This window comes from Patiria miniata, unplaced genomic scaffold (genome assembly GCF_015706575.1).
Source record: "Patiria miniata isolate m_02_andy unplaced genomic scaffold, ASM1570657v1 HiC_scaffold_19, whole genome shotgun sequence".
NCBI lineage: Eukaryota > Metazoa > Echinodermata > Asteroidea > Valvatida > Asterinidae > Patiria > Patiria miniata.
Window position 1 is genome coordinate 12,844,494 of NW_024037057.1, and position 12,101 is coordinate 12,856,594.

The window sequence follows — 12,101 nt, forward strand, 5'->3', positions numbered from 1 at the left end:
AAAATACCCCGGTAAATGACTCAAACGGTCGCACAGTACTTGGAAGTTGCACGCTATTTGCTTGTAGTTGATTCCCGTCATTTACTCAAGAAAAAGGCCAAAATGAAAAAGTCTTCAGTTTCTGGTATGGAGCTTTTTCCAAAAGTGGTGCGGCGACGCCGCTTTTTCTTCTTTTCTTTAACATGTTTTTTTTCTTCAAATGTCGGCTGATGACTACAAATGGTGCCCGACTAAATTAAGTGCAAAAACGTATAGGAGCACAAAGAGGCCACATAAAGCTGATACTTGATCTTCACCCCATCTAAAAACACGTTAAAATTGTGCAGCAGCAGGATTCCAGTCAAATCAGTGAGTTTGGCGGTTTTGCGAATTCATCTTACATTGAAAAAAAAACCTTTTAATTTTGCCAGCGCGCATCACTATGGCGACCCACGCGCAGAGCAGAAACCAGAGCCTTTTTTTTTGGCCTAAGACCGATTAAAGGGAATGTATATCATTGGTTTTTGCTGTAATTCTCAGAAATGAACTATTTGAGGGGTTTCTATGATAGATCAAATATTGTTCCACTGATATATTTGAAGTTTTGTGTTCGAAAATGCTGGAAAACCAAGAAAAACACAAATGGTGGAGTAGTCTGGTTCCCTGACTCCACTAAAGATAACATGGATCAATTTATAGATGCCGGAAATTTGTAAGGTATGGGAACCAGTCTAGCTGGCCTGCACCCGTTCATGAACATGTAACCAATAGCAAACAAAATTTGGACTGAAAAAAAATGGTGAAGTTAGAGCAGTAGTTGAAAAATAGTTAGGTTTTTCCAACGGTGGTCGGCCGACCACCGTTGGAAATTTATACAAAAATACAATTTTCTTGAAAATGACTTCACACCAGGTGCCACAATTTTACAGGATGCTTAGTTTAGACTGTCATTTACCAACATCCTAGTAAGGTATTTCATAAAATCTTGGTAATTTTATTTTTCTATGTTTGCAAATGTTGTATATCCCCTTTAAATAAAAACTGAGTCTCCTGCAAAGAAATCACTTCACAACCAAAATTCGGCAGGATGTTTTCCATTTCCGATTCCCAGTAACTGTTTACATCTGAAAGTGTAGTAAACCCGACACAGGATTCCCATATATCCCACAGGGCCTATAAAAGAAAACATTCCCACAGAAAGCCTAAACCACAACGACAATAACATGAGTGCACGCTCCATGCAGTGTTTTGTGGACTTCCGTTCCAGTGAATGTGGTACAATCAGATTACATGGTTGCTTGGGAATTCAATCAAGGATTTATAACACTGCAGTTCAATTGTAAAAACGTCTTTTGATGGGGCACTGAACTTGGAAAAGTTTTGAATCCAAACACAAGTTTTAATCTTGACAAAATGTGAGGTATTCTGACAAAATAAGACAGAACTGGGCACAGGCCATAGTAGTTGGGCAAATAGTATAAAAATTGTTTTCAAGAAATTTGTTTTTTCGTTTCTTCACAAATACAAACGCAAAACTTTAAAGGGCTTTTTTCTCAGTATTTTACAGGGACACTTTTTATACGCGTCTGCATTGGAATCAAGTTACGAGACCAAGAAAAATGTACATATTATTTCTCTTTTCTCAAAAATGCAGAGTACAGGTTATAGATGTAGATGTGTACTGTGCACACAACTGAAGATTTTGAAGCAATTTTCTCAAAAAAAAATATGCAAAAAAACACTAAATTATCCTATATGTACCAGTATCTTTAAATATCACCCACTAATAACATACAAATTATATTACATGCATCATTCCCCTTCATTGAGCATAAAAAGTGACCAATTTTCCAGTAACCAACCAAATAGACTAATCTGGTGCAAAACAGATGGTTTTCATATCTTTATCACTGTAGGAGTCTGGGGTATATAATTAATTGGTTTCTCATGTGCAGGGCGCCAGTGATGATAGAAATCCCATAGGGTCACACAAGGACATACATGTAGTCAAGCTGCTTACTTCCTGTGTGTTAGGTTTCGTGGTTTTGAATTAAAGAGGTAGCAGGGTTATCAAAATATTCAGGCATAGGTGTGATGCGATCAAGCTACATGAGTCGTTTTTCGGGAATTTTTATTTGGAGATACAGGCCAAAATAGGGCCACTTCATCCCATCACTTAAACACATCCGACTTCCATAATCTTTTAACTAAAGATGGCATCAGCATGCGGTTTTCTCATCAGTAATGCTGAGATTGTGCTCTTTTCAAATCTGTGATAAAAAATTTTTTGACCAGGGTCGACAAACGACTCATGTAGCTTGATCGTATCACATTTCTTGTTTGTGCATTTGTTTTCGTTTGAAGCAACAAATATTGCTCAAAAATCTTAAAGCGTCCATGAAGTGACATTTTATTAGGAACATATTTTGTGCAACTTTCTACTCCTCTTAAATGCATGAAAAATATCTGGTTAAGTTTATTGAAAAGTGCACTTCTTTAAAACGTTTTAAAATTTTTCCATCCTTTTCCAGACAACTGAGGGCACTGTTGCTGTGTGATATTTCAGGAAGCATTGTTCAGTTTAGGGGTTTTCTGTTCAAATTGTGAACCCACAAATTGGCTTATTGAAAATATTTGTGAGAAAACTTTGTAAATTGGCTTTCTGCCATGTAATGACACAACAACGAATCACAAAATTTACGACAGAAAAATTTCCAAAAATCTGGCTATGATAGTCAAAATGGTTTATCTCAAACGGTATTTTTGCTGCAGTACAGTCGGGTGCCTGGCCCAACTAATGGACCGTAATGTTGTTTGTAACCAGGAACTCGACGGGTAGCGCAGTGTGATCATCACAGTATGTGTGGTCAACCGTTGATCGATAATCGCGCTGTAGCTCTGTGTATGTATAGACCATTATCATGGTGCGGCCATCTTGATTTTCACCATTCAAATCAACGTAACCAAAGCGAGGCTGGAAGGAAAATAGTCTGGTTCCTTTTTGCACAAAAAACGTATACATCATCATTCAACACTGTTATTGGATACAGCTGGGGAACATGACTGAAATGGCTACTGCATGATAAAAGTCTATTGTGTGTATAGACAGCGTTGTGTACAATACATCGTGTTTTCTCGCTTGCGATGTGTGCATGCTTCTGTCCAAGAAGCGATGAGAATGAGAAACATCCCAACATTGGTGGCGCTACCCCTTCCTCTATTTTCTCAGCAGCTTACCTGTGTGCAATCTCTGACGCCTGCTTTGGCCTCACTGCAAGGTTCTTTGGCATGGGGGAGGTTTGTGTCTGCATAGGCTTTGACAACATTCACAGCACCTTGTAAGAAAAACAAACAGCGTTGGAGAAAACTGGCTTTTTTTTCAAGAAGTGCTCCTAATTTTTCCTAATTAGTTATTCCACATTTTCTTTGCAATTGATTACACACCTGTAAAGGGGTACACGCCTTAAAACTGATTCTCTGACCTAACAATTCCCCAAAGACTATATATTGCTGTGATTCATCTTAAGTGGGGTCAGGGAAACAGACTACAAGAACATGATTGGTTTTCTTGGTTTTTCCAGCATCTACAAGCCCAAAACGTGAAACAAGTCATTTAAACAATATTTGCTATAACACACTGATCCTCCCAATTCATTTATTTCTGAAAATTGCAGCAAAACAACTGCTCTGCATAACTCTCCATAACATTCCACCGATTTGGTCTACACAATGGACCGGATTTAGCTCATTCGTTGGTGTTACAGGGTAATCCTATATGATAGCACTGCCCGGTTCACAAGTGTCGGGGAGTGAGACAGTCAGTCAGTATTAGTCAGTCAGTCAATGACACGAAGAAGAAAAATCAGCATTACAAAAATAAGTTTGCTCACAGGGAAAATTCCAAATTAACGGGAACAATTTTTTACTTAAATTGAAACCAAATTTGATAACTGAATGAAGATAATTCACCAATTACCTTCTCTAACTTTCAATTCCTTGTCGTACTGCTCATGGACTTCTTCAACTTTGGCAAGGTGAAATTGTAATTTCCTGAAAGTAAAGACAAAAATACCGGTACATTAGAAACATGGATTATATCATACCGGTATATATCAGATGTTACTGGGACAGGAAAAAGTGGACCCCAAATTTAAAGAATGACCCATGGATATAAGGTCTAAAGTAAATACAATGTATAGGTCTGAAATTGTCTACGCCGGCCAAATCATGATTTGCATGCCCTCAATTTTTTGCTATTAGATAGCATTTTGAGGGCCAGGAACTTGAGGGTTAGTAAAAAAAAGAAGGATGGAAGCCATGAACAGGTCTGCTCGCACTTCTGTGAAATTCGGATGAAACTGGGCCCTAAAATTGCTATATTCTGCGATGCAGTGCAGGCATCATTTTTCAAAATGGCGATGGGTTTAACTTCAGGACTTTTGTTAATAAGGTGATCAACTTTTGATGGAAGTTTATCCCAAAAGTCATCTCTACGTACCCCCCCCCCCAAAAGAATAGAAATGAAAGATGATGAAATAAGCTTATATTGATATACGTGTCTCAAACACCTTGGAGAGTTGTGAGTATTTGTCCTGAATTTGGGAAGTGGGCATAATACTAGTCGGCAGCCTGAAGCCACTGCCCAACTGCAAGTTAAAACCAACTGTTTGTGGGTGCAGGGTTTAGACCAGTAGTGATAGTACATGAACCTTGTGGTTTGGAAGATATCCTAAGGGAAATCTCAAGTCGCTCCTAATATAGACCCCTGACTGACCCTAAATCACACAGTTGAGCTTGACCCCTGACCTTCAGTCTGACCCTGTGAACAATCCTTGAAAGGGTAGTGTGTCCCTTGGGCACAAGATACTGGTAACCTATGTAATGAGTGCTTTTAATAAATTTTCCAGGTGTTTTGGGCCTTTTAATAATTTCTGTTCGGAAGAATTATAAATAAAAAATCAGCGGTAGCAGCAGTTTTTTTTACAATGATGACTGAAGTTAGTGAGCTTATATGAATGCACAATATGTACATGTAAAACAATATTAGTGCATGGACCGATACAGGTAGATCAACAATGTGATCAAATTTGAACAAATTTTACTCATATAAAAATATTCTTAACCTGCTTCAACAGATTTTTCTGATTGTTCATGAGAAAAAGAAGAGAAAAGAAGCTGCTTCAGTTCTGTTTGTTGGGAAAACCACGTCATTCGATGTTGTTGAATTTTTCAATTCAAAATTGAAAAATATATTCAAAATTTTAAGACCATATTAATCTTTTAACACTTCTTTTCAATAGTCTATCTTCAAATTACTTTTTATTCAATGAAACTCTTTATATTACTACAGTTCCATGTAACCATGGAGAAATAATGATTTTTTTTTATTCATCCACACAGCTCGATCCAGTTTTTTCACCAAATTATTATCAAATTCTACAAGCCAGGTTTTTTTTGGTGTACACAGAAATAAAACCGTTTGACAATCTTTGTCATCAAGCCCTTCAGACAAAGTCAACAAAAAACGTGTCAAAAAAATTTAATCCCAACCTCTGAAAGTGATACTTAAAACCTTGGCCAGCCAAGGAGAACCACGCTGTTTGTTTCCATTTCAGTTTTGATTTTATTTACTTTTTATTTTTTTGCTGGTCATCAAAACCATAGACCTTAAACACAGCTTGAGACAGAACACTGGCTGGCTGGCTGGCTGGCTGGCTGGACAGAAAGTCTAGAGCCTTGGGGCAAAAACAAAACCAAAGAAAAAACTGGCTTCTAAGCAGAAACAGAGGCCAATTCCATGGTGCACTGCTGTTAAACAGTAAGCAGAAAAGATGTGCTTGCTATAGTAGAAAGAAAAATTGTGCAAACCTTAACCCTAATCCCCTAGGCCCTCTGGCTAGGATGCAGCCTCAATCCTGCAAAATCCTCCAACTGCCACCAAGAAAAAATTGGATTCAGCCTCAATCCTCCAAAATCATCTGTTATGTTTTGAATTTAGTCTGTGGAGGGTGACCACTGCCTCAATCCTCCAAAATTCTCTGCCAATTACTGCTACATGTATCGTTTGAGGCAGTGCAAATGGCGTTTAGAAGCAGGGCTGATTTATACATGGCTGAACATAACCAATGCAGGATATGGCCTACTGGCTTGACGTAATGCATCCTCCACAAAAAAAACTAAATACATCTTTGCCATTCATCCTCAATCCTCTAAAATCATCCCAAACCGGCAGGAGGATTTTGGTGGATTGAGGGGGTTAGGGTTAACCCTTTAATCCCTAGGTATTTTTGCTAGGATGCAATCTTTATCCTGCAAAATCCTCCAATTAATTGCCTCCACAGCCTCAATCCTCCAAAATCATCCCTTATTCCTTGAATGTGGTCCTTTGAGGGGTGACCACTGCCTCAATCCTGCAAAATCCTCCAGCAATCACTGTCAATATGTGGAGACAGAGTCAGTGACATCCTGGAGCAGTGCGGAGGGTTTCAAGTATAATGTAGGCCTAAATTTATGCATGGCTGAGCATTTAAAAAAAACACGCAAGCCCTTGACAAAGTGCATCCTCCAAAATCAGCCACACATTTTTGCCATAGCCTCAATCCATTTTGCAAAGAGAATTTTGGAGGATTTGGGAAGGTTAGGGTTAAGCACCATTTCATGGCATGGATGTGTGAATGGTTGCATGCACATTTGAGATTTCTATTCACTATCGAAATGATCACAAAAGATCTGCCAAAACTGGTTGCTAGCAACAGCAAGGGATCACTCACTATGAACTCATGTTTTTACCTGAGCATTTTTGTGTTGTTTCATTAGAAAATTGGAAAAGGATTCTACAAGTGTGACTTTGATTTGTATGATCACTAGACTGCAGCGAAACAGTTGACCATCGTGAGGTAGCATTGTCTAAGAAGTGACTTAGTGATATGAAAAGTTGGTTACGCCGGTACCCGATCCCATAATCTGGAACCGGTTCCTAACATCAGCGGTCGGGTACTCGGGTACCCGGTTCCCACGCCCAGCCCTAATGGAGCTATGAAGCATAGAAATGAAATGTAAAGAGCAGAAATTCATTAAGTGTAAAAATTATTAGCTTAGCAAAAAAAAGGCTACCAGATAAAATGTCAAGCAATGTATATCACTTGATGGTTCTCAGATTTCCTAAGCATGTTTTGAAAAAACACCGTGAAATCTAGCCCCGACGGCGCCACATGTGTGATGTGGGCAGACTTGCACAATTTAGCATACAATAGCACTGAGGTAATATGATCGTGCAGTAAAACAACATGGGGCCCACAAGTACAAGTTTGTTATGGGTGCAGACCTGTAAATAGCCCCATTCACTATTTGTATACTGTCGATTTTTATTTGTAATTTTAGTTTTGCGGCCCCTGCAACTGAGTATTCCTAGAAATAAAGTGCCCAGTTCTGAACCGGTCTTTGAACTTGCATTTCTGAAGAACTGGGGATGAATTTGGACACGAAAGTTTTGTGATGGAGTGAAGGGATCATTTTTTTTCAAAATGGCGATGGATTTCAGGACTACATATACTTTAGGGATGATTATCCTTGGAGGTAAAAATCAACCCAAAAATTTAACAGTTAAAGTGAAAAAGGCAAATCAAGCTCTAACTTGATGAATGTCTTGAACACCTGTGAGACTTGTGAGTACATGAAAAAGAGTATTCATAAAATGTACATTTAATTTGCTTCTGGGTGATGTAAATTTGATATTGATTTTGCCCATAAATGCGGCGGTGAGGGGCAAAAACCAATACCGAATGAAAAATGACATATTTGTCTTTCTTAGACATAGCTTTTGAAACTGGAATGTCCTTACCTTATATATCTTTCTGCAACTTTAATTTGCTGTGAAATGAAACAAAATTGAAGCCATCAATATTGAGGAAAACCCTGAGAATCACAGTTTTAAGATTCATTAAAATTGAACTATGACATACATGCCTCCTAAAAGTAAAAGCTAGTTTATGCTCAGTGTGAAAATTTGAATGTGTGGTGTCATAATCAGGATTTGTATTGACTGAAAGATTGTATGTTCCACGGTACTGGCCGAAAAGATACAATCTTTCAAGTCAGTAAAACCTTGAACAGAAAACCCCTCAACTGAACAGTGTCTTCCTGAAATGACATCACAGCAACAGCGCCCTCAGCTGTCCGGAAAAGCATGGACATTTTTTTAAATGTTTTAAAAAGTGCACTTTCCAATAAACTTAATCAAAAAGGAATATGTCAAACAGTTTTCATATATTTAATAGGGGTAGAAAGTTGCACAAAATGTGTTCCTCAGAAAAAACCGTGTCATGCACCCTTTAAATGTTCCATACCGAAACAAGGAAAAACTGACTGTCAAAAAAAAAAAAAAAGGCAATGACGGAAACGTTTTTTTGCTAGGGTCACAGCTAGAACAAGGTCACAGTGTACATGCACACACATGCACGTAACCATAAACACGTATACAATTATGTTTAAGTTTTAAAAACCATTTCCTTTTCCTTATTTTTTGTGTTTGTGGAAAACTTCATGCTATTTTGAAAGCAGCAAACGTTATGTGAACTTAGGGTGGATTGTTTGTTGTTTCCTAGAAGCAAAATATCACAGAAAAAGTTCATCCTAAAAAAAACTAAAATGTTGAAAATCTGGAGATAGATGAATGAGTATGCACTGTATCAAATCAATGCGATTTTTGGCAACAAACAAATGTGAAACCAAAGTTATGGACGCAAACTGACATGTTGCTGCAAGTATGATTCAGAAATTAATTGTGTCCGATCGCCAAATTTTAAAATGAAGTAAAGTACATACTAATTCAATATAAGTGATATTTCTATTGTTTGTGCCCTGAAAATGTGTCGCTGCAATGCCCTTATCTACTCAAAAATATGGCATTTGGAAATTTTAGATATTTTATTATTGGAAATACTCACTTTCTCTAGGTTGTAATGAAAGCCCTGCAAAACAAAATAAAAAAGAAAATTGATGTTAGAAAACGATGAACAAAATACACAAAACTCTACCAGCCAAATGTACTCATACACTCAACCAAAAAAGTCCCCCTTAATACTTTTTTGTCTAACTCAAAAACTACCGGGCACATCTTGCTCAAATTATGACTGATCAGTACAGAAATTCCTTCGAGCCATACTCTTTGTTTGGCCCAAAACAGTGATAATGTGTACCAAATTATGCAATTTATGACAAATGGTACCGAAAAAAGTTGCACTTTTGTATACGTGCAAGGTGAGTGTGAACCACAACTTGCACATATACAAAAGGGCAACTGTTTTCGGAATCATTTGTCATAAATTGCATAAATTCGTACACATTATCACTGTTTTGGGCCAAATAAAGAGTATGGCTGGATTGCTAAGGAATATCTGTACTGATTAGTCGTTATTTGAGCAAGAGGTGCTCAGTACCGGTAGTTTTTGAGTTAGACAAAAAAGAATTGGAAGGGGGGACTTTTTTTGGTTGAGTGTACGGTACATACATTGTATGTACATGCATCATGCGTCTGTGTAACAAATGAAAACACCATTTACAATAAGTCTCTGCGGAAAAACCGGCTAGATTAAGGATTTTATGGTTCTTATCGGAGGGGCTGGTGTCTGGCTAGTATTTTTAGGTTCAATAGTTCAACACATACTAAATATTATTTGGCTATGATGTTTGAATAAGGAAATTGTGAAATACGACCTTTTGTAAACCAAAATGTTGGAGTAATTAAACAAGTGCGACTGCACAATAAGCTCTGGTCGTCTTGCATGAAAGTCTAGCATGAAATGATACAATTACTAACTTGGTGGTGATTGTCAATTGAAAAAAGAATTTCCCATTTTGTTGAAAGTCACTATGCCAAATAATAGTGACCTTCATAATGCAACTGTATGCTCACTCCTATGCCCAGGAGACCCATAAAACTGACACAGGGCCAGAGGCAGGGGTGATGTATAGTGACAGGTGTGTAGAAGCCCCGTAACTTCCTAAGTTCGTAGCGCACACAAATACCACGTGACTATAACATTACCACACATTATCTTGCCTCTATTCAAAAAAATTCATACAAAAATGTCACGAATTGTTGCAAACAAGTTTTGTCAATTACCAGTATTTAATGTACTTTGTTTTCTTTTTTTGATAGTTACTGGTTGATACTTTATGGGTGAGATAGGGGTTCGTTTTTGGTCAATTTTTTGGGGGGGACCGATCGACCAACAGTCCGACAATTGAGTGACTTGTAGAAGCTCTGTTGCCAGAGCTTAATTAATGCAAACATGACTTGATTTTAAAGCAGATCACAGAGCAGAGAGATTAATTGAGTTTCAGACATACCTGTCTGAATGAGGTGGAGTTTGGATCGTGTTGATGTTCTTCCATCACCGTCAGCTTTTCTTTGCTAACTTCTATTGTATCCCTGTTAAGAGCAAAATATTTTAAGTTATTTCGATATTCGTACAAATACTCAAAAAAGGTATCCAACACCGGCATCAGCGATCCTGATTCAAGATTTGCTCCAAATTTGTAAAAGACAAGACTGACATTGTGAATTCTCATCCTAACCTTCTTCAATCCTCCAAAGTCCTCCGGGCGGTTTTGGAGGATTTTGGAGGATTGAGGATGAATGCAAAATACGGGGTCCGCTCATAAGTCCGACGCCTCATAGCTCAGACGCCTCATAGCTCAGACGCCTCGTAGGTCCGACATATTAAACGCCTCGTTTTTTCGACGTCGGACTTATGAGGCATCGGACCTTTGAGGCGGAATAAATTATGCCTCATACGGTAAGTCCGACGCCTCATAAGTCCGAAATTTTGGACTTATGAGGCGTCGGACCTATGAGGCGTCAGACTTCAAAATACAATTTTGGAGGATTGTGGAGGAATGAGGGCACATGGACATTCAGTATCGGTTGATTTTGGAGGATTGAGGCTGAACGGTGTTAGAAGACAAGAATTTTGGAAGATTGAGGTTGAATGCAACATCCAATTTTGGAGGCCATAAGTTGACATGTTACTTCTGTGACTTAAATTTTTATTAGTGTCGACTGATGCCGACCATTAATAATGTAGTTGCAGTTACACTCAAGTTAGTATAGTTGTGGGAGAAATCAGAGATTTCAAAATGTGGTTTTCCTAATTCGGTCATCCGATTTCAACAGAAGTTCATATCCAGCTCACAGTCATGCCAACAGAAGTGAGGCATGAGGTGTCACATGCAATGCCCTAACAATGATTGGGTAAAGTTTGTAGGATTCAATGACCATTTGATTATTATAAAAACTCTTCAGAGCTGTAATGTTAACAAAATGGGTCGGAACTCTCTGATAAGTTGAATGGGCAGGCTATTCATATACCAAGAAGACCACTAGCAAGTGAATGCAGTTACAATCAGAGACCATGGAGCAAATTGGGCACTGTTGCAGTTGTTTTCTTAAGCCTGTGTTGAAAACTTAATTGTTTTAAAGTTGGCGCGACTGATTTGTTCCCGTTGATCCTGAAAAGTTGATCCTGAAAAGTCAGTCGCCAACTGATCTGTGTTATCGCAAGACCTGAGGGTGGCTTAAAGGCTACTAGACTCACTTCAAGCCTTTCTTGAGGCTCTCCAGGATGGTATGCATGCGATGGGGTCTGGGTTGGCGTGGCATCTTCAAGGCGTGGTTGCCGGGTGGGGTTAACATCTTCTGTCGGCCACGTCTGTCCTTCAACTTGCCTTGTCTGCTGGGGGTTCCAAAACCCCGGAGACCCTGCAAACACACAAGCAAAAATAAAACAAACAAATACATTAATATCCATGCTAGCTTGCTCTAGGCTCCCAGCTACTTGGCATCCACACAGGATGCAACTTCACACTTCATCGATTTCGCGTTTGCTACTTAAATGTAGATGGTCAGAGTTTATACCTCTGGTTCTTTTCAGAACCATTCACACATGGTGTTTCCGCAAACCTTTCATTCATTAGTATCTCCACCCTCAAATCTTACTCATAAATATCCAATTAATTTGAGATTTGCGATTAAATTTTACAACACCATAGGTACATGTACGATGAATGGAAAGCACTTTGTGAAACAGAAGGATGGGCCATTTTGAATGGCAATAAAACAC

General features: G+C 38.5%; 1 protein-coding gene across 1 annotated transcript in view; it reads right to left on the minus strand.

Annotated features, from left to right (window-relative positions):
- Window positions 1-12,101, minus strand: part of LOC119725832 (serine/arginine repetitive matrix protein 2-like) — a 55,947-nt gene that overhangs the window by 19,833 nt on the left and 24,013 nt on the right. The window contains exons 2-7 of the mRNA XM_038197421.1: window positions 11,577-11,740; window positions 10,330-10,411; window positions 8,925-8,948; window positions 7,820-7,848; window positions 3,956-4,029; window positions 3,217-3,314 (exon numbers count right to left, since the gene is read on the minus strand). Of these exons, the coding sequence (XP_038053349.1) occupies window positions 3,217-3,314; window positions 3,956-4,029; window positions 7,820-7,848; window positions 8,925-8,948; window positions 10,330-10,411; window positions 11,577-11,740 (471 nt within the window). The remainder of the gene's footprint in view (window positions 1-3,216; window positions 3,315-3,955; window positions 4,030-7,819; window positions 7,849-8,924; window positions 8,949-10,329; window positions 10,412-11,576; window positions 11,741-12,101) is intronic.